At 38.1% G+C, this 23,670-nt stretch overlaps 1 protein-coding gene across 1 annotated transcript; it reads right to left on the bottom strand.

The window, feature by feature from the left end:
- Positions 1 to 479: 479 nt before the first annotated feature.
- On the bottom strand, positions 480 to 23,603 carry nagpa (N-acetylglucosamine-1-phosphodiester alpha-N-acetylglucosaminidase). Its single transcript, XM_086311006.1, has 12 exons — positions 23,405 to 23,603; positions 19,803 to 20,008; positions 19,352 to 19,619; positions 17,063 to 17,202; positions 14,810 to 14,918; positions 11,135 to 11,263; positions 10,757 to 10,962; positions 9,456 to 9,503; positions 8,990 to 9,118; positions 6,677 to 6,808; positions 3,677 to 3,758; positions 480 to 1,613 (listed from the first exon to the last, which is right to left on the bottom strand). The coding sequence occupies exons 1-12, from the start codon at positions 23,485 to 23,487 to the stop codon at positions 1,352 to 1,354; spliced, it is 1,794 nt and encodes a 597-aa protein (XP_086167132.1). The 5' UTR covers positions 23,488 to 23,603; the 3' UTR covers positions 480 to 1,351.
- Between the last annotated feature and the right edge of the window lie 67 nt (positions 23,604 to 23,670).

Genomic DNA, 23,670 nt, shown 5'->3' with positions numbered 1-23,670 from the left:
TGCTTGCTTACAACTTAGTACCATAACGTCTTGTCTAAATATGATTGGTTCAGACACCACAAAACCAACAAGTCAGTGGCCAAAACACTATTGTTAAAGCCTGGTAATGAAGAATCTAAAGACCAGTTGCTATAGTACCAGCACAAGTTAAAACTCAAGATCTTTTTGCTAGCTTACTCAGAAGCTTTAAAACACATCTCACTGTGTTTGCAGCTAGATTTTCTAAAAGGTCAACTCTTTTAGTCATTTATTTTTCCTGACAACTGTAGCAGTCAGTCTTTATGGTGGTGTTTCAGTTAGCATACAATATTAGTACACTACTATGCTAAATGCTAACGCACCGACCAGATGACGTTGCTTTTGCATGATGGTGCTGTTTGAGTGCAAGAGCAGCGAGTATAATGGCCCCAACAACTGTGTTAGGTTGAAAGTGAACATAGAAAGAAAAGTAAATGATTTCTACTTTGAACAACCAAAACTGAATCGTGATATTTACTTTATTTCGCTTAAAACAAAAATAAATCATCTCATAAATACACTCTGGGTGTCCGATTATGCTTATAAATGACATAGTAATAATTTTCTTAATAACATTTAATATAAAATTGGCACCTTTCTACACAGAAATTCAAAGGGATTATTCACATTTATCTCATAGATATCTGAAATTCAGACATGGAGCTCAGTGCAAATTGAGTAAACTCTATCATTTTGTTTAAAAATTGTCTGATTGAACCACATTTTGCTTGGAACATCAAACGTTTTCATCTTCGTCTTCTTCATCCGATTACATTGCAACACGCGGAAAAGTTTGTCCTATCAGGAATCAGTATCATAAAGTAAGCTCAACAGTCTGGGAGTTCTTTGGTTACATAGCTTCACTGATCTTAAAAATATTGCTGATGCGTTCAAATTAAATCTGATTCTAAAAAGTCAGCTATGAAAAAATATCCATCTGTTTTATACTAAGTGGAAAGATAGTTAACTGACATTTAAGTGAGATAACCCATTAATGCGATCTTGTAATACAGATTCCTGACAGGAGTTTAAAGTTCTTCACAACTTGAAAAGTTGTGGTTTTGCTGGAGTTTAGCTGGAATGGAGACATTCAGATTGCTGATCAAGTTTCATAGCTATAAACAAAAACCTTAGGCATGTATGTGGGTTAAAGACTGCAATAAAGCTGTTGGTGCTTTGTCCTTTAGTTTCAGTTTCATTTTATCAGGAGTGTTGATAGAAACCTGTCATTGATAAGAAGAGCAAATAAAGCAGAGGATTACAGAGTTCAGCGTTATCTTTTTGTGCAATAACTGTCTTCACTCACTATCCTTGGTCCTCTTGACAGCTACGACTACCCTGAGTGTGAGGAAGACCAAATTTCATCCTGAGAGTCTGAGTCCTCCAATTGAAGATCCTCTTTCTCAGCTCTCTCAGTGTTGCCTCTGGCACATGAAGTGACTCTGTTGATGTTGTTCAGTGGGACGTACGAATAATCCTTGCGCTCGGGAAAGTGAGATGCCACTGAAACGGCACGGCACGCCTGTACGAGGTGAACCAGCAGGCTGGCTGAGAGGACAGTAGCCAGGGTGAAGGTGATGATCAGCCACGTTCGCCTGAGGAGTGGAGGAGGTTAGATCATTTCAATGATGAATCCAGAAGCCACATGTATCAGTACAAAGCACTCACTGCCTTACTGTAATGAGAGCAAGCAAGGTTTCCTTACAGTGTGCCTTCATTTTAAAACTGGATTTTACTGAGTGACTGAGTTCAATAATGTCCACAGCTGTATTTGCACTTGTGCAGTTTCTCCTTCTCCTACAACTTTAAACAGCTTTTCATACAGGAACTGACCCACTTGTGTGGCAGGGATAATATAAAGTTGTGGGAAATATGTGCATGTTTTTTTTTTAAACATCAAATGTTTTGATTTTTAGGTTCCACTTTTATAGTATTTTATAGTGAACCGCTAACAGTCCTACAGTAGGAAGATTTACTGCTGCAGGGAGATTTAATGCCCAAAGTGACAATGGAAACAATGTAGCTGATGGACATCAGTTGGGAAAACTATATTTAGACTATTTTAAAACATTTACTATATATAAAGACAATGTTATGGGTATGCTAAAGAGAAAAAGAGCCATTAAAAATTACGTGTTCCTGAGTGTTGGTTGAAAAACCAAATCAGTTGCTAAAATAGCTGCTTTAGGGTTAAAATGTATTTTTCCAATGTATCTCATTCCTTAACCAATTTGTTAGCCTTCTGTTTATGTAGAATATGTAGAATATAGTTTATCATTTCCTGAAGCAAATACAAATACTTTTCCTTGTCTGATAGTAAGTAGTGAGAGGAAAAAGCAACAAGCCGTGAGAAGAAGTCTGAGACATTTCTCACATGTGGCACACAACATGAGATAGTCTGCTAAGGGTTTCTTCTGACCACTAGAAACTTTCTGTCAGTACTGAGGCAGTTGCCTGGAGGAAGCTGCGTGCAGGACGACTGCTCACTTGCTTTAAAAAGCTACTTTCAGCTGCCTTCTTATTCACAAAGAGGTCACCATCATGTGGAGCTCTGCATGTTAACAAATGTTAACAAATTTCCCACGTGTGGGACTAATAAAGGTTATCTTATCTTATCTTATCTTTGAATTGGCAGATTTTTACACTATTTGTTAGAGGCAGGTTAAAAACTGTTTAATATTCAATAAGACTGTGCATGAGATTAGCATATATCTAATCAGTTTAACTGCCAGACTGAAAAGTTGGTGGTATTATTGTTACCGTGGTCTTGAGTCAGTATCTCCTTCACATGCTTGTTTGGATGATAAGGGACAGAAACAGTTAAAGATAACAGAGCTCCACCTACTTTGTCGCAGCTGATCAATCCCTGCCTGAAGTGGGAGTTGGTTTTGGAAAGTTACAAGAAATGAATGACAAAGACAGCCCCATCTGGAAGGCCCTGGGGGAAGGGGATTTCAACGCTGACATGCACTTTGACTACTGCTGAATATAACAAATTGGAACGTGTCCAATTTTTTAACAAACACTGTTTAAAGGGATTAGTTCTTTTTAAACGTGTCCTTTCCTACATAAGTGACCAAACATTAGAAACCATAGCAACAACTAACAATCCCTCACTTCCATGTGAAAGGTAATGAGGCCAGTGAATGCATCCCACCCCCAGAGTGTCTTTTACATGCCTTGTTTACATGTAAAAGAGAGAGTGTGAGAGAAAAAGCCAAATGCGGGTCTGGGCTGCTTCAGATGTTTTCTATTATTATTAAACTGAACTACAGTATTTAGAGCAGAGGGAAAAACTGGATCACTTATTAACAGGATCTGTAATTTTCTGTATACATAGCAATACCATATATACATGGAACATGGCCAAAGCCTTAGATTTCACAAACAGCTTTTTAAAAGCTCTTGGTTCTGTGTGCAGCCAGTGTGAGTGAATAAGAATTCTCGAACCTCATTCCCATTCATATTCCTTCTTATTTAACACATTAATACTACGTCGAGAGCTGAAATCAATGCTAAAAATGGTATCAAAATGGCAAAATGTAACCACTTTATTTTTTAAAAGGGAGACAATTTATTGAAAAGACCTCAAGATGCACAGCAGGGTAAAAGGTGACAGGGGAGGGTGGGTTAAGGTTGTGTGATCTTTGACACTTACTCCGTAAAATAAGGCCGCTTTCTGTAAGCGTCTTCTTCTCGCCTCCAAGATATAAACATCTTTCTAGCCAGGCAGTGTCCAGCTATGGTGAGGTGAGGAAAAAGAACAAGAGATAAATGACAGAGGACACTGACTGTGGCTGGTCAGTGTTTTTAATCCCATCCTGCATGAAAAGGTAATTTTCTAACCCAGACTTCAGCCACAATTACACTGGCTGCTCCTCCTGTAATTGAAATCTCCTCCACAGCCAAACCTTGGATTTCAAATTGGTGTTTTTCCAAATAGAGCAGCATGGCCTACTTTTATATCAGCTCTGTGTGAAATTTAACCTACAGGCTGTCACCATTAAAGGGAAACTGGAGTAGTTATTAGCAGCTCAGGTTTCCAGCGCAGTTATAGATATTCAGACTATCACTGATATAGTTGGACATGTAAATTAGTAATCAGAAACTAAGGCAAGAAATCAAAGATAATTATATGCAAGTCACACTAAATTTTGCCAACTTGTTACTCTTAGAAAAAGGATTTCTGAATAAAGTCTCCCACGCCTGTGCACCTCTGGGGAGAGGTTTATGTTTCTGTGTTGGCTTTGTGCACACGATGCCTGCTACAGACCTCATCTCATAAGTTATTGTTGGATAAAATATTGCATGGACCAATGAGTTAAACTGCTTAGAGAGATGTATTTGAATATTAATTTACTACGTCTTTAAAACTGATATCATAAGTCAACTTTGGAAAATGTTAACAGAATCAGGTGAAGACAGTATTTAAAGCTTCACTTTCTCCCATGTAGCACACAGCTTTAGATGTGTTGTCACGAGACTGAAAACACTGGAGCGATGGATAGTTAGAGCATGCAGTTAGGAAGGTAGGAAGGCCATTTGGAAGTTATGAATTATATGTTTGTGGTTTGAACTCATACAGCGGTATCCGAGATCATTTTTTCTGTTTTTGTTGTTCCTATTAGAAACATAACAGAAGCAGTAAAAAACAAGTCTATTTATATCATGATGTAAGTAAAATATCAGACCTGTCAGGCCACATAAACAGTGCTTTAGGTCACAAAAAATGGCATTCCTGAAAACTCGTTATAGGGTCAAGATTTTCAGAAACTTGTTCTGCAATGACATCATGTAACATCAAAGGTGTGTGGCTTTATCACATTTTTATGCTTTTTTTTTTTGCTTTTGTGCAATGGCGGACATAGACAAAATACTTTTTCTGTTAACGATATTATCTGCATTTTTCTAAGCATGCGGACACATGCGCACAAATGCAAATCTCGCTTCTTCCTCTATGCACTGTCTTTTGTTTATATAATAACTTCCTGCCCCAGGCGTCTGATTGGCCAGGATTTCTATACAGTTATGGTCATATTACCATCTGTTGCTGCTATGGTATGCTCTTCACAGCCCTTGACACTGTGTTTTAATATGTTCGTGTGGGTGGAAATATTTTTCAAAACGATGCTTGAGAGGATAGGATTTAAGGAAAAAAAAGAAAGCTGAAAACCCCCCCACAAAAAAACAACATCAATGATAATAATAACATTAAAGGGTATAATGTAATACAAGTAGAGTGCAGAGTGGAATTAAAGCCTCTTTTAAATAAACAATGATTGAACATTACTAACTTTTATGAGGATATTCACTGTACTAGTTTTGGCTACATGTACCTAATATTCTGAAAACAGATTGTAGAGCAGAAAGACATAACCGTATGAGTTACAGTGGAAAGTTTTGAGAGCTGACATGCAAGTGAGTAACATTTCCAGTCCTCCCAGATGAGCTGACACGGTGCTCCTCTGTTTAGACAGACGGCAACAAAGACAGAGCTGCGTCTACATCTGCTCTCTGCAAATATTGAATCATTTGCTCATGTGAGAATATGCACACTTCAACACAATGATAAACACCATCTCTGCCTTTTCTCCTCACGCACACACATACTGAAGCTGATTTACATAGTGTCACATTACTTTAGTGTCTCCTCTCACACTGACTGTTTTTCCTCACACATATTCTCTCACTTTCTTACACTATGTTTACTATGTGAGTATCTCACCCTACTTTAAGGAGATGGGATAGAGAATGACTGAATCAACAAATGGAAATATATTTGAAACAAAGTAGCCACATTAACCAGCTGTAAGGACTGAGAGCTGGTTAATGTGTACATGTGTAGTGCTTATGGGCAGCAGGCAAATCAGTATTTAATATCTGCTCAGCTGTTTAACAGGAAAAAAAAAACGAAAGAAGAAAAATGTAAATGAGAAACACCACAGTGGGACTTCAGTTGCACTGAAACACAGTACAGATGACCACATTTTGAAATGTGATACAGTGAAACAGCAAAGTATGTTAGACAAAAGATTTGGTCTCCAACCCTGTGGAACTACATGCTTTAAAAGGTTGCTACTTGCTGTGATTTGGTCAGAAGGCATCTATTAAATAATACTTTAGTCTTTAATCTTTCTCCTCTCTTGTATGCTGGCTGTGAATTTTGCCCAGAAGAAAGCAGGCAAAGGAGATGAAACTGAGTTATTTGCATCTTGTTTCACTTCAAATTCTCTACAAAAACAACCATAAATGTTCCTGCTTTCACAACTAGCGGCATAATTAATAATTAAATATGGTGTAACAAACAGGCTAGGGATGAGGGAAAAGGAAGGAACAGAGGCGCTGTGCATAGAAAAAAAAATTCAAACTGTTCATTCACGTGAAAACCCCTGCAGCTAATCACCAGCTGCATGAGAGCTTAAGGACAGGGTTTCGTTCATCTCTTTACCGCTACCATCAACCACCATATGACCCTGTGTGTACAAGCAGTATGTATGCCTATATATGGGTCTGCACAGGAGTTATTGCAGTTTTGTAACAACTTTGTTTGCATTCTTTTTATTTCAAGCAGTTCTTTTAAGTTTACTTTATGCTTTACGTAGCTTTAAAACAAAAAAAATAATTTAGCTTGGTTAACTTTAATAACCTTGGTCTGTACCTGTGTGTAAGGTGTAGTTGGTGCTTCCTGGCAGTGTGGTGTGGCAGCTTCCTGTTTGTGGGTCACATGGACACCGATCCTCACATTGACACTCATGAGCGCAGGACAGACCGTAGAAACCCAGAGGACACACTGAAAGAAAGAAAAAAATGAAGTGAATTTACATTTTTTAATATTTAAATAAAGAACAAACAAATTTAGCAAACTAAATGGTTCATTTTGTGACTGAAATGGTCGTCAAGTTGATTTTTCTCTGTTTCTTTTCAATCAAGTTTAATCGTCGGATTTTTTAAATAAGTTCTGAAAAGTTTTAATACCCGTTTCATTTTTACAGCCAAAATAAAAGCATGAATGAAAACAAAAAGGTTATTGAGTGACTTCACTCACTTTTTTTGTGATACACCTGTTCAACTGCTCATTAATACAGCTATATAGTCAGCCAATCACATGGCAGCCTCTCAGTCCATTTAGACATGTAGACATGGTCACAACAAGCTGCTGAAGTTGAGTATAAAACTGAGTATAAGAGTAGGGAAAAGGGCAGTTTGGTGCCACACTGGTGGATTTGCATATTTCAGAAAGAGCAGATCTGCTGGGATTTTCCCACACAAACATATGGTTGTCTGCTTTACAGAGAATGTTCTGAATATGAGAAAATATCCAGTTAGCAGTAGGGCTGGGCCATACCATACTGTTCACAGTAATACCGGTATAATGTTGAGCAACGATAAGAAAATGAAATATCGCGATAGAATATGGGTAAAACGCGCATGCGCAGCGCCTTTGTTTTCATACGCACATGGCGGAGAATGAGAAGGACGAAAGCGGATCATTGAATGAAACGGATGAACCAGAATTGGTTTGTAAAAATGTTGCAACTTCAGTGGTGTGGAACTGGTTTAGCTTTCGTCTGTCAGAAAGCTAAACAAAGCACTATTTTTGGTAGAGCATGCTAGCGGGCTGTCGTTATTACCGTGTTCTTTTGAAAATACGGCACACTTAAAATCAATCCTTTTATTTTTCTGAAAATCGACAGTGCCCCTGTATAATCCAGTGGGCCTTATGTATGAATTCTGTTTGTGTTTACTGACCTCGAAATGATTTTATGTGGTACACGGCGCTCGAAAAGCTGTCAAATGTTTTAGTACGACTTTGCTAAGCTACGAAGCCGCACCACTTGATGGATTGTTGGAGCATTACGGCTATCTTAGGCAGGAGCCTCACGGAGTGATACGTACTGTGCTTCAACATAATATTACCGTATTGTGTGTGTATAACCTCTTTTTAAAGTTTTGTGGATATTATACATGGTTATGCTGAGGATATGTCAGCCAACTTCCACTGGAAATGCCTTTTGGTTAAACTGTCAGCAAGGAATTTGCATTTGCACTGTTATATTTTTATATAACTTTAATGCACATAAAAAACAGCTGCTTGTTTAAGTGAAAATACATTGTTTTTTTTTGCACTAATAAAGTTGAGGAGTTGTAAAGTATTTTGTCTAGTGTCAATTATATTGTCAGTTATATCGTTATCGCAAATTTTCAAATGTATATCGTGATAAATATTTTTGGTCATATCGCCCTGCTCTAGTTAGCAGTGGTTCTCTTTTTGAAAATGCCTACTTGATGCCAGATATGAGAGGAGAATGGCCAGAGTGCTTTGAGCTGACACAAAGGAAACAGTAACCCCAATCACCACTTTTTGCAAGCAAGGTTTTCAGCAGAGCATGTTTGAATGTTCAAGAAGTCGAACTCTAAAGCAGACATGCTACGGCAGCAGAAGACCACATTGGGTGCCATTACTCCTCCCAAGGAGAGGAAACTGTGCCTACAATTTACACCTTCTCACCAAAATTGGACAAATGCTGCCTGGTCTGATTATTTTTAGTTTTTGCTGTTACATTTGGATGGTAAGGTTACAATTGAAAGCATGAATCCATCTTGCATTATATCAATGATCTCTATTTCTGGTGGTGGTGTAATGGTGTGAGGAATATTTTCTTAGCACACTTTTGGCCCCTTCGTACCTGACCATGCCTTGAAGACCATAGTGTGATCCACATGTGACACATAATACTAACTTGTATTAAGTGGTGTGAATTCTAGCCAACACAGCAAAGGTTTAGTTAATGATTTCCTTCTACAGCATAAATAAAAATGGATGGAAATCAAGTTGCAGTTCAACACATGTGACAGAACATACATGCAATAGTTCAACACAATAGTAAAGAAAATCCTTTTATTTCCACTAAAATTCCGAGTGACTTTCAACAGGTCCGGGTGAAGTGACATTTAGCATGCATAGCTCTACCTTGCTCACAGTAGTTGCCATGGAAACCTGGAGGGCAGGTGCAGCGTCCGTGGACGGGGTCACAGGAACCGCCATTAACACAGGAGCAGGTCTGATTGCAGCCGTCACCATAGAAACCAGCGAGGCACTCTGCAAACAAAAAAACAAAACAAAACAACAGAGACATTTCATGTAAGGAGCGTGTTTTATTTTTGGGTCACAGGACAGCAATCAAACAATGTGTGAACATACATACACATTTAAACAAAATATAACACAAATGAAAAAAAAAAAACAACATGTAAAGGTGCAGTGGGATGACCAACAGACCCACACGGGTGGGAAAAATGCCACATTTAATCAAACCATAACTCACCATTAGAGGCTGGTGTTGGTGAAAGTTAATGAGGTTGCGTATGTGTATAGAAGAACAAAAACATGTGTTTGCATTCTTGCGTACGTGTGACTGGATGAGGCTTTTGATTACCTTGGCTGCAGTTCTTTCCTCTCCAACCAGCATCACAGACACAGCCATCTGCAACACAGATGGAACAGACAGAAAGACATGAATCACAGAGGACAAACAATGAGTCAACAATCAGTGGGGAAAACAAGAAGTTTGATCTTTCACTTATAATACCCCCTCTAGGCAGGCTTGAAATATAACTGTAAATACTGTGCTGCTCTACGCTTCCACCACTCAAGTCAAACTGCAGTTTGTATCCAATTCTGGAGTTTGGAGCATGTCTTTGCACATTGAGCTGACAATCATTGTCAGCTAGACCTCACATCTGTTAACTTGAGTCATCGGACTTCTTAATTATGTTTGTGAAGTTTGGACTTCAGTTTTGAAATTCTATATTTTATTAGTCTGTTACTTTGCACTACTTAGCTGATATCCATGTCTGCGGATTTCAAAAGTACTGTTTATTGTGGCAGCTTGCCAGCCAAGCTTACTAGCGTTTGCTGGTAACTTAGCACTCAACCCTCTTGTCCATATGTGGTAACTTCTGGGCCCAAAATACTCAAATAGCAGCAGCCAAAACGGTAAGACTGAGGTATCAAAATGTGAACAACACAAGCTAAAAAAAAGTAGGTTTTTAACAGTGTTTTTAAATGATTAAGAGACTGGGCAGCACTTATGTGAAAAGGATTGTTGTTGCAAAGATTAGAAGCCACCATTGAAAAGGCTATCACCTCTGATTTTAAGCCTGGATCTATGATATCAAAGACCTCAGTGCTCAGCTAGGATTTTGCTGTCACCAAACCACTGACACTCTTAAAAAGAAGCAATCAAATTTTAAACTGGATCCTGAAATGGACTGCAAGTCAGTGTAAAGAGGTCAGTATAGGTGTAATGTGTACACCTATCTGTAGGTCCTCTAAAAAGCAATGAAAGGAGATGTTGTTTTTTTAAAAATGGACCCCAAGAGAAGCATATATAAAATGAAAAAAAAATGGAGAACCCTTAGGTATTCCTCAACCAAGTGGGGACACACATAATGAATACTGTCCTAAATGCACAGGGGAACTCCTATCTGACAAATATGACTGGAAATTTTTAAAGGCTATACTCTTAATACCCAGACATTGGACAAAGATTACTCTTAAACCAGCTGCAACTGCACTAAAAGCTTTAAAACTCAAATTTTAGAGGAACTTAGAGTGCACTGATGTCAAATTCAGTACATCACTGATGACATGTTTACAGGGCTAAAGGTTTAGAATTACTGTACTATAAGTAATCCTGCTATTTTGCTTTATCTTTACCAGCACTTTCATACTTACTGGCGGTACAGATGCCATGGGGTCGGCAAGCTGATGGCTGACACACCAAAGAGTCACAAGCAGCACCCTGCCAACCATCATGACACAGACAGTGTCCGTCCACACAGTCACCGTGCTCGCTGCAGTTTGCTGGCTGGCATAGTCTTTTATGGATACACAAGATGGTGGAGACCTTTCGCTCACAGCGCCACATGTTATCTGAAATACTGGGAGGGAAGGAGATGTGTTGACAGCATGGAAGGACAGAAAAAAGTCTATTAAAAAAATCAATCATTTATTAATTATCATGTACACCTATATGCACACTTTAACATTAAATGTTGGAGAATAAAAAAGTAAGTGTAAAGTTTCACAAGTGTGAAGGGACAACTCACTCACCAATGATCAGATGGATAGCTGGCCAAAACGCCATTTTTAACATAGGTGGCAGATCCGCCCCCATCCAGATTAATGGCATTGATCACTCCATGCTCCTTCAGGAAATCAGCCATCTCCCAAAGACTCAAACTGTGTTAAAAAAAAAGCAGCACTGAAAAAACTGAAGACAAACACTGTGGCCATAGAAATGTTGAGGACTTTAGTCATACTGGCAGCGTGTCAGAATCAGTGACTGCCAAACAGCCTGGTGCATCTGTTACTGTCCTGTCTGTCTACATTTATTTGGTTCTGTGTTTTGTGTTTGTAATTATGTAACTACCATGTTTCTCTCACAAAATCTTGTGCATGAGTCATTCAGCTTTGTGTATTGTATGGAAACAAACTTGCATGGGTGTTGCATTAGCTTGGGCTATAAATTCCTTGGTATATGCTGCTGTACATTGCATACTTATCCCCACATACAAAAACAATAAAACAAAACAGATATCCATTTACAAGAATATCTCAAATAACTGTATACAAACATTCATAGTCCTCGGAAGGTGAATCCTACTGACACACAGGTAAAAGCTTCACGTGATAAAAAGATCATTTTTGGAGCAGATACAAGGTAGTGCTGACATTTTGCAAAAATGTCCCACAGATCACCTCTCATGGTTGGATATGAATTGCTGGCAATGTGGATAAGTGGCAAGCTTTGGTCAAAGATCATATATTTCAGACAGTAGAAATTACTTCTAAAAGTTATGTAAAAGCTTAGTCTCCAATTTGTCTTTTGCAAACAGTGTTTTTGATCTTGATTCTGTATGATGTCAAAAAGGGGAGGGGGATATACTTAATATGGTCACCTCAGGTACATGGTAGCTCTGGGTGTGTGTCTCCACAGAAGCCCCCCTCTGTCATTTAAATCTTTTTTGAGAGGCAGTCATGCAGAAGACAACAGGCCTAAATACACAGTGTCCTTTAAAGGAGAGGAGCTATCATGGTTTGCCTCAGACAGAAGATGACCTGGGGCCCTGCACCAAAGTCCATTATTTTCCACTGTGAATGATGCAAGCAACTCTAGCGGAGTCACAGTTTGCCACAGGTTTTCATGTGTCACCTGCCTGCCAAACTTAAAAAGAGTGAGTCTTTTCAAGGATTCAAGGGTAGAGAAGAAAAGAAAGGTGTGGGATGCTGTAGATGACGTAACTTTAAAATTGAAACTGTGACAATAGATGACAAAACCTCATCTCAGTAGTCTGGCTTAATTTTTGTTTTGTTAATCTAAATGGAATGAAACAACCATTAAACTCTGCAAATAATTAAGATTATGCAGATTAAGATAAAAATGATAGTCCCTGAAGAGAAATATGTTCTTGATCATGAGAGCATGCAGACCTGCCTGTGTCAGAATTAATACAAGAAGAACAAATACCAAAATATATTGTTTTTCATTTACTCAGTATGACTTACCATCATCGTGGTTACAATGGCACTATAATATGAGAAATAAAGTATATACAAAACACAAAATCTTCAAAAGCTAATGAGTCAAAAACACTGCAGTCAAATATTTTCATGTTGTTGGCATTTTACTTTATGTTTGGGTTTGTCTGGCCAAATTTCTAAAACAGACGCCTGATTATTTCACCAATCGCGTGTAGATTAGGCTAAAAAGTCCAAAAATGGCCACTGTACTGTGGATAAGTGGTTCTTTGCAGTTAAGATGTCTCACAATTCAATGCTAATCAATGCATCACATAATGAACACAGAATGATTAATTAATTGTGAAAATAATCATAGATTAAGTGTCTGACTGGCTGATCATCTACGGCAACCTCCACTAGAATTAGTTGAGAATTTCAAAGAACTAGCATGTCGTTCATGGAAACTAGAGGTCAGTTTCTGAGGTCACAGCTTCCTTCGACCTGACTTTTTCATGTTTTATTGAGTGGGAGGTGGCCCTATATTGAGCAGAGATATACAGAGGGCAGCAGACATGTTCAGACGTGTCCGATTGTTGTGCTTTTCAAACCCCGATCATAAACACAACAATAGAATATCTGAAGTCAGTGCAGGTCTGTGGGGTCACAGCACTAAAGGTGGAGGGAAAATTAGATCAATGCAATTGATTGGTGGAGTATCTAAGAGGGTTGAGCTAATATAAGTCTGATAGTGTTATCGAATCTCTGTTTACCAAAACCCCTGTTTACTACATTCACCGTCAGCTTGTTTTTATTTTTCAGCCTCCAAATGACCTCGACCTGCATTAGTCCATCATCTTGTTGTTCAATGCTGTTGTTATTGATTAAACTAATCTATAATTAACAGCTATATTTTGAAACAACTTTATATATTTTTTTTTGCATCTTGTGAAAATATCATTTCTCTGCAGAGTTTGTGGACACATTTTTACTGTTGCTGCTTCTAAAAAAAAAGATGTTTTGTTGTCAAAACAAACCTACAAGACAGGAAACAAGCAGGTCGAAAAAGCTGTGTGTTCATGTGTGTTTTGTGTGTTTACGCTTGAGCATCTGTTTACATTTGTGATGTGTCTTCTTAAGCCTTTTCCCACCAAAATACCTGTGGGGGTTTTGTGTGCGCTACGAGTTCAGGAGCCATCCCTGAGGGTCTTCTTTCTTTTGTTTTTTTTCCTGGGGGAGGCAAAAGCAGATCTAATCGTTTGTAGGCTCTGGAAACTGCTGTTCAGTGCTAACTTGGCTGTTTCTGCTCAAAGCTGATTGGCCATTTCTGAACCTTTTGTCCTTGACGGCCAGAAGTCTTCACCTCTTCAACCTCGCCATTAACAGTGTGAAGTTTTACTGACTGACAACAAAACAACAATGCAGCAACCTTGCCTACATTTATAAAACCCGGTGCTGTACCCTGGTGTTGTGACAATAATTCCCTCCATTGTTCTCATTGTTTTTATGGTTTAAAAAAAGAAAGTCATCAGAAAATAAAAACTGATTAGTAGGATGTTGCTGCAAAATGTTTGCAATACCTTACAGCCAAACCAGTACCTGTTGTGAAAAGTTTGAGAGGGTCTTAGGGCTGCTCACTGAGCCCAGATCAGCCAAAATGTCTTTGTTAGACGGTCGTTAGGTAATTTGTCTTGCTTATTCTCTGATATTTCCTGACCACAACAAGGAAGCTGCCAGTGTTAGGCTGTAGATGCTTGTGTCACAAGATCAACAAAAGATAAACACTGATGGATTAAGTTTGGTGTTGGTATAAAACAAATTTTAAAGATTCACTTTTTTCAAGGTTTTAAACATCTTTAGAAAACCAGCAAGTGGAAAATATGCAAACAGTCAACATGTCATTTTCATGGTCATGTCAAGTCTTTCAATGAGCTGAAGTAAACTGGAGACATTCCAACGTACATGGAGGTTGTTTTTCTCTTCACTGTGTGTGAAATCGGTTCCTGGATAATAAATTCCCACTTGGGACATCCTGTGTTGACTCAAAAACCAGTGAATCACTTCAAGCTAACAGGATAAATTGACTCTTTTCTTACATTTACACCCGTGTTTGCCGTTTCTTTTCTAATGGTTGGAGTAGATAGCTTCCCACTCACTGTGTGTAATTTTAAAAACAAATTGTTTCAATTTCATCACTACTTCTTGCTTCAAATTTCTTAAAAAGAAAACAGCATTGTAAACATTGTTTATCACCTTTCCTTTTCTTACCCTCGTGCTTTTGTCTGTCCATCAAAATGAAACAGGATTAACCTTCCCTCTGCATCGTGGCCCACTGCCGTCCTCGCTGAAACTACATCCACAAAAGTGCGGAAACCCCCTGTGAAAATATGAGAAAATGCTTTTTTAATTATGATGTACGATTAACAGTTCAATAAAACCTGCTAAATCAAACTGTCTTGAATTTATCCCACCATAGAACTCAGGATCTACAGAAATGTGCACACCAGTATGAACCAGTTATTCCAGATTAGGAGTTTTGTGATTAATTAACTCAATATTTTGTCTTTTTTATGCTGACCTCACATTTGGGAATTTAAAGTCTAACACCTTTTCCTAACCATGCCTTTACATCCAAATGATGCATTATAAAGACATGACTCAATAATGCCTCAGTGCTGCTATTTCAAGCTAATGGCTGATTTAAACTTCTGCAGTGAATGCTTGTAGAGCCTACAATGTAATATGTAAGTCCCCAGCGTTGCTGCTGGCATTTATGTTTGTGCTTGGTGCATTATGTGTCAATTACCTTGTGGTCATGTCCCTGTGTTTTATATTCCCTATTCCCTCCTGGGTCCCTACTCTTTGTTGTTTTTGGGGGCCAACATACTTTTCCCTCAAGTTCTACCATTCCTTTGTGCACCCCTCACATCCATACTGACAGTTTCATCAATGTCCTTTCAGGAATTTGCTGACATTTGTGAGTCCTTATGTTGAAGCTGACATTAATATTCCTTATAGTGAGATGATGATTGTTTTTCTCTCACTGATAAATTCAAAAACTGCAGTGAAAATTAGCCAGAAATGTGTTTTAATCATACATCCCCAGTAACAAGACCAAACATTTAACCGAACGAATGAAGAAAAAGCAATTACCTTTATTAGAATGACCAATAAAATTTGATAAAAATATTATTTCAATGTTGTGTCTTTGCTCCAAAACAATGTTTAAAATCACTTTTTGTTTCAGTATGGTTCGATTGAAGAGTCAATCCAGGGTGCCAGTTCAGTTCAGTAAAGTTTTAAATACTGTAATCAACTGTTGGCTACAGGAACAAGGCAGCAGCTATTGAGACAATAAGGTCGTGACCTTTGAATTTTTTTTCTGGGAGCCAGGTGCTCCAACACTTAAGGTTGCTGTAAGTGTTCCCTATACACAACTAAATTAAGGCAAGCTGCATGACATTGAGTAATGTGGCTTTTGGCCATTACATTTAGTCATTACTAATATCTATCAGTCAATACTGAGAACTACTACTTATTCCAGCTAGCTGGTACACAGAGACATATTGTACTGGCTGTTAATGGGCAACACATGAAAGGCTGCACCATGTCTCTTGCACTGCTCTATATTTTTCCATGTTATAAATTCAGCCTTGAAAAAATGTATGGGTTGATAGATAAGGCTAAATAAGACAAGATAAAAATTACTTTAATAACGACTATAGTGGCTTAGGATTAGTTTGCTCTTTGTGTAAGACAAATGACTCTAGACGTGTCATGTTTATCATCTGGCGCCATGCCACACCCCCCGTGTTAGTTCAGAGCTAGATTTAGAAAACCTGGGTCTACACACATGATAGCAGCTGTTAATTTTAGTGAAGACAGAGAGTGTAAGCACAGACAATGTAAAAGAATTAGCTGTCTATAAATGTAAAGACATTGTGGGCATTATGAACAGGCCTCTGGGTTATGCCAGTACTGAAGCACTCTAGCCAGTTAGTTACTGAATCTGATTGAATAAGCCCCAGACAATTCCAAGGTCAGAGAAAATGATGCTGGACAAGCAGAGAGTAATCTAAAATAAATTACCTCCAAATGAACTCTGTTTTTTTTTTTTTTTATAACTGAAATCCTGAGAAATGTTTTTTTATTTTATTTCTTCATTTTTTTGGGGGGGGGGTTGGTTACTGACAGGCTGGATCCTTTTATGTAACAGTTTAACGTAACCAAAAATCTGGGTCAATACCGGTCCTAATATCAAATTTTCACTATGCAAGTATCGTGGAATAAGACTTTACAGATAATATCGCAATATCCATATAAGATTTTAAAAAATTCTACCAGTCAGAATCAACCTTTACTTTTATTTGCTTAACTTCAGTCACCATCAATATCAGTATACCGTGACAAGATTTATAAATATCTCTATTTCTCAAATCCTAAAATCTTACGATTGAAAACCTTTATACATACATGTGGTCAAAGAAATGAATCCAGCTGGATGTGGATTTGCATCATTACCTGTTTCCTGTGTCTTGTTGCACTCGGCCTCAATGCTCTCATTGATGTAAATCTCGCCGTTTCTCAGTAACCACACCACCCCGCTGACTAATTGGACAAACGGATTGGACTGATCCAAAACGTCATCCTGAGATAGATACCTGAACGGTAAGAGGGGAGAAAGGAATTCAAAAAATATATAAATAATAAAATAAATATAATACTACTGTAGTACATATTATAATTTCATGTTTCTATATTTGATATTTGTGGTGATAAATAATGCTGGTAGGTAATCCTCTACTTTAGTCCAGGCTGAAATGTCTGACATCAATTTGCACAGTTTTTTATGCACCCCAGAGAAAACAAAGAATATTTTTTTACTTTTGTGTTACGACTACTAACAAATCCTCTTTTTTACCACTTTAGGTTCAGGCAGCTTTATTAACTTTAACAGCATTTCTGTTAACTTAGAGGGATAATGTTAAAACAGCATAGCACGGTGGTTCCCACATTTGTACTCGCTGTAGCTGTTTGATGCGTCTCTTAATAAAAATAAAAAAAACACACAACCCACACACAGATATCAACACTTCAGTTATCTAACAACATATTAGTCATAGCAAACAGCTGTTTGGACTCTGTACTTGATTTAGTTTAGTAGACCAAAGCTACTGAACTTTTGGACACTGTGTCTACAAAGAAAAACTGAGCTCGGCTCCATCTGGAGGAGTAAACAGCCCAACAGTCACTTCAAACTAGGACCCAAAACTGTCATTTTGTGGGCGAAGCAATGAGTCCTATTTTAAATCAGAGGTAGGTTTATTATGAGCTCGACTGACAGGTCATGGACGGCACAAAGGGCCCAAGCAGGACTGTGAGCAGGTTATTTTTTTACTGAGGTCCACTCGCTCCCTGGGAGTGTGACCGACGACACAAACCACATCATGTTGCATCATGTGCATTTCTGACCTCAGTTATCAAACAAACAAGTTACATAGAGTACTTCATGGTTTAAAGATAGACGATGAGCAGATGTTTTGTTTTTGTTCATCGAGGAAAATGTGGTGGCTTCACATATGAGTGTTATTTAACTTCTAGTTCAATTTTAATGTGATTCTCTTTAAAGCATTAATGTAAAGATATGCAGTTTTCTTTTTCTACAACAATTTGATGATAGTTTAATGCATTTCCACTGATTTAACATGCTACAATGATAAACACTAGTTAGATCAGTGAGTGATTCAGACATGAGCTCATCTTCTTTTGTTTTTCACATTAAAAAAGAGCAGAGGTTATAAGCTTATGCAAACAGGAAGTCACTGTATTGCAAATGTGCATTACTTGGGACAAAACCTGAAAAGAGGCCAGTATCAGAGGCAGAGGTGAGAAGATATTTTAGTGCCATGATGTCAGGTACAGTTAAGAACAAAGAGGGAATGGAAAGAGGTTTGTTTTTATTCACGGTGTGGTTTCTGGCTGTTTGAAAACACTGATGATACAAACTGTGAAAGTGGGCTGTACCTTGTAAAAATAAATGCTGGCTTGTACGTTGAATATTGTAATCTGAGAGCTCAATCTAGCAGTAATTCTACAATTATTGGTAACTTCACAGCGTGTCTTCTGTCCTGTCTCCCTCCCTTCACCCCCCCTAACTGGTTGCAGCAGATGGCTGCCCCTCCCTGAGCCTGGTTCTGCCAGACATTTCTTCCAGTTAAAAGGGAGTTCTTCATTCCCACTGTTCCCAAGTGCTTGCTCATACCAGGATGTTTGATTGTTGGGGTTTTCTCCATATTATTTTAGTGTCTATGCCTTTAAATATACAGCACCATGAGGTGACTGTTGCTGTTATTTGGTGCTATATATAAAATTGGATTGACACGAACATTTGTTACTTTAATTCTGCATCTTTTCTTTTTCCTTTGTTTTACAATTTTTATCTTTTTAGGAAAATATCCAACAGTCAGCCATATAAAGCACAGATGCCTGACAGAAACGGTACTTGAGACACACTTGACAGAGGAGAAAACGTGCTGTCTGGAAAATAAAAACATACTGATATGTATGATCACACTTCTTAAAAGGTTTGACTTTTTTTGCCTCCTTGCATACTGTGTGTAATATGCTGTTTAAAGGGTGTTTAAAACTGCATATAAAACATTACCTCACCTTGGATCATGTCTGTTCATGCAGATATCTTTGAGTATTTGGATGAACTCATCCTTTGTCTTTGGGGCTATGATCTAATGGTGAATCAACAATCACTGAAACGGATTTCTCTGTTTTACATTTTCAAGCCACATTTCTTACCCAAACACTAGGCTGCCGTCTTTTCTGATTCCAAACTGGGCATTTTGCAGTCCTCCACTGTCCCGCACCACCCTGCTGTTGCTCACCACGTTTCCCAGACACTCCCTTGTTACTGTATTGAAGAAACCAGCATTTTGCGCATACAGGCACTCAGCCGCTTCAGCCGTCTCTCGTACTGTTGCCCTCACTCTCATTTCGCAGCCGCCTGGCCCCCCTGGCTCCAACACGGACACCGTCCTCAGGGGGTCGTTGACCACTGTCATGTGTCCTGGTAAGAAAGCCGCAGCAGGATGAGGTGAAATTGAATCTTCAGTGATATATAATAAAGGATTCTTGCCAACACTTTGAGATGAAGGTGGGCGAGTACAGAAGTAAAAAGAGGGATCAATAAATCAAACACCAGAGATTGATATTATTTTTTGTTCCTTTAACTTATGATGTCATCACTAACCATAAACAATTCTGGAGCTCCCCGGAATATTCGACACAAACAACTTGGTCTCAGCAACCGGCTGCCCGCTGCGGTTACTGGAGGCCCAGCTCTCATAGGTGGTGCTGCCATGAATGATGGGCTGACAATCCCTGACATAGCGATGAGAGTGGGAGGGGCCGTGGCCTTGTGTGTAGGGCAGCAGGATGTCATCGTCCATAGCCTCTCTGCAATGAGAGAAGAGTTGTTGGTCTTAATTGAAAGTGACAAAAGTCAATTAGAAAGTGCCACCTGTGTACGTTTGTGTACGTTTGTGTGCAGAAATGCCAAACATTTTCTAGTTCCATCTTCTCACAACAAAGCTCTGGTGCTTTGCTTTGTCATATACTGCCAACCTATCACATATCATATTATTCTGGACAGTTTTTTGATCAATGCCAGCAAACTGAATATTACTATGGGTTCTTTGAGATTACAAGGGGCTCCATGCTTTTATAACCAAAACAATAATAATAAAAAAAATAAAATTATTGAAATCATTAGTAATCATTAGTTAGTAGCCAACAAATATGTGTTAAAAACAGACACCTCGACTAATATTAGATGCTGCAGTTTCGCTAGAAAAATAACAGCAACAAAAATAACAAATCCTGATATCCACTGCACCAACATGTAATGTCAATAAACCCTTTAGTAGCTCAGTGTGTCCCATTGGCTCTCTGTGAGGAAGAAAAACATTCCCACATCTCCAAAAATAAGAGCTACAAAAACCCCTTCCCCTTAGGGACGCTGTGGAAATAAAAATGCATTTGCGTGTTAATCTTTAAACAAATAAATCATGTGAGGACATATTTTAATGGAGAAAATTTCATCACAGCCTTAGCTGGTCAAATCACAGTTTCATCACATGAAGGAATGTGTTTTCAAAAGTGCTGAGTTGTGGTTTCTGCTCAGGGTCATGCAAAAATAGTCCATGCACAGCCTGTTTTTTTTCCTAAATCTTCAAAGATCCCATTATTACTTGAATGTTAAACTCTTACTCCTTAATTTGGTTTCTTAGAATTCTTATATTCTGAAGTATATATACAAAACAAATAACTTGTATGTATGCCCACTGCCCAGTAAGAATATTTTGGTTCTTTTTACTATATTTTTTTATTCAGGTTTCAATGAAACCAATAGCCTGATGGCCCAGAGCCAATAAAAACGATGTCACTGGCCAGCTGGCAGTTTTTCCACCATTTGGGAACTTTTGCTGTAGCCAGTATTTTTTCCACTAAAAGGGCCATAAATGTTCTTTCTCAAACCACCTGTTTGGACCTCCTAACATCTACCACTAGTTTCTTCATTAAGGTGTGTTTTATAGTGTCAATGCACAATAACATCAAGTTGTTTTATACTATAAGGTAAAGGTCCTGCAGTATTTAGGAGAAAACCCTAACATTTAAGCAACCACCTATCAGCAAACACTTTGAGATCGTGGAAAGGAAAAACCCCACGACCACTTGGGGAAGAGAAGAGAAAAAAAGCTAGTCCAACCTAGAATCTATTAACTAGTTTTCAGCTTAACACTGAGGCAGGATGTCTCTAATTTTAGAGATATTGCTTACATGAAAAAGGAAGACCTACACATTTGTTTAATGTGAGCACTGAAGGAGATATCCTGGCAATAAGATTTCTCACAGTGTTGCTAGGTGAGTATCTGGTTAATTACATCAGTTCTCTCTGAATTTAGGAAAAGAAAATTACAGGACATCCAGATGTTTATGTATTTAAGACGTGCCTGTAGCTTAAATGTGTTATCTGGCTTCACAGATAAATATAGCTGGGTATCAACTGCATAGCAAAGATTATGTATGCAGTATTACAAGCATGTATGGATAGTACTGCACATAGATATGTTTCAAACCATTCCAGTGCAGTTTCTTTTTAATAACAGCAGTATGTTCTAATCTCTGTAGTAAAACATTGTGGTCAGTGGATGCTGCAGTTAAGTCTAACAGGGCAAACAGAGTCCACTGCCCGAAGCATAGGAAAATAATTTGTAACCTCCACTAGTGCTGTTCCTTTGCTGTATTTAACTGAAACTCTAATAATATTATTTAACTATTTCTTGCAGATATCTTTAATAATAGTGTATTCGTAATACCAGTTGAGCTGTGCTAGGAATGTTTAGAACTACTAGGATTTATTGTATAACCAATATATAACCACTGCAACCACTAAACACAATCCTTTACTTCTTAATTATCAATATTAACATATAGAATATACAACTTTCTTATTGCAAATCAGTATGTGCATTCAAAGCAAAGGGGGTTCCATTTCAGAGAGTGTTTAATCTCAGCTGTTCTGAGTTAGTTTCATCTCATTAGGTGTAGAATACTGGCTTATATTTTGTTTGTATATTTTCTTACATTGTGAGTTCTTGTGCTTTGCACCTGTCAGCGCTGACGGACTCGTAATGTACTTGAATTTATATTGTACTTTTGTAGTCTAACTGACCTCAAAGATCTTCTAACAACAAGTCACACTTTTAACTATACATTTATATAACACTTTAATACATACACTTCATGTGCCTGTCAGTACAGAATTCCTACTTATTCAGACACATATGTATTTAGACAGTGGAAAGAAGCTAGGCTACCAAGAGAAAGCTCAGTACCTGTCAAGGTTTTTCCCTCAACCTCTGTAACTGCTGTCCCATAAAAAAAAAAAAAAATACACATACATGATTGGTGAATCTAAAAACCATCTAAATAGATATGGGTCAAACTGACCCACATTTATTCAAAGAGTGGTGAGCCTCTGTGTACAAAAATTTGTAGCACCTGTACAATAGCACAAAACCTTAAATTATTGTAATTTTTGTGTATTTTGGTTAATTTTAGGAGAAGTCATAACGTTTCTGGCTAAAAGGATGACATTTAGGCTTTACTTGCTACTGTCAAATATCAAAACTGATCCAATTTAAGTTTCAAGTTTATAATACATCAGCGCCGTCTTGCGGCCAATAAATCCAACTGCGTCAACATTTTCTCCAACCGTCAACTTCCGTGTTAAATGAAACCAAAAACGTGACGGCTCGTCTTGTGACCAAAAGTTTGGGTTAAATAAATATTATGTACAGTTGCAATCACAGAAACACGGGAAAAGTTAAGTGTAAAGAACACTGTTAGTTAGTGAGAAGATATTCAATCGAGCCAACCACAAATGACTTACACGTGTTTGTTAATGCTGTTATTATTTATTATTAGATGTATTTAAATAAGCACATTAAATTACGTACTGTATTTGCGGTTACTAGTGAATAACCGCAAGAGTGAATAGTGAACTCTGGACTCTTCTGATAAGACTTTAAACATTGGACACTGTTACCCAACAGCTGGCAAGTGACCTTACCTAAGTTTGTATGCTGACGTGTAGGTAATTAAACACTGCACATTAAGTCAACTTCATCCCGAAATATCGTCAGCCACCTACCTCAAGTGATTTTTTATTTTACCAGAAAAAGAAAATGAAGAAGACACGTTTCTTTTAATCTTTATTCTTGGCTAACAACAGTTAGTTAGCAGTTGACTATATATAACAGTTAGCTCAACCAGGAAGTAGCGCCTTACCGGGTATTTGTGGTCTGGGACAGCCGGACACAGAGCCACAACAGCAGCCAGACACACGTACATTTCACCGACTGTGTTGCCATATGAAGAGGAAAATTAGCCTGTCAAACTCCTGTCTCCTCCTGTGGATCCCACATCCTTATCAAAGCCAGCAGAAAACACACGGCAAACTCCTTTTCCTGCTAAATTTCAAAATAATGGTTGCTATGTGGCACATCGTTGTCAGAAGAATAGATATGAAAGTTATTTCATGTCTATTTTGCAAT

The sequence above is a fragment of the Aulonocara sp. 'chitande type north' Nkhata Bay genome, linkage group LG11 (genome assembly GCF_057382095.1).
Source record: "Aulonocara sp. 'chitande type north' Nkhata Bay isolate Kocher_YH1m ecotype deep benthic linkage group LG11, A_spYH_male_GT1.1, whole genome shotgun sequence".
Classification (NCBI taxonomy): domain Eukaryota; kingdom Metazoa; phylum Chordata; class Actinopteri; order Cichliformes; family Cichlidae; genus Aulonocara; species Aulonocara sp. 'chitande type north' Nkhata Bay.
Note: the sequence above shows the minus strand (reverse complement) of the source record. Positions and strands in the feature narration are given on the sequence as shown.

Excerpts from the sequence above, each read along its gene's own strand:
- nagpa (XM_086311006.1), bottom strand. The coding sequence starts at position 23,487 with ATGGCAACACAGTCGGTGAAATGTACGTGTGTCTGGCTGCTGTTGTGG. Across the intron at positions 11,264-14,809 it reads GGACAGACAAAAGCACGAGG|TTTGAGTCTTTGGGAGATGG; the intron begins GTAAGAAAAGGA and ends TTTTTAACACAG. Across the intron at positions 3,759-6,676 it reads CAACTACACCTTACACACAG|CTGGACACTGCCTGGCTAGA; the intron begins GTACAGACCAAG and ends ACCTCACCATAG.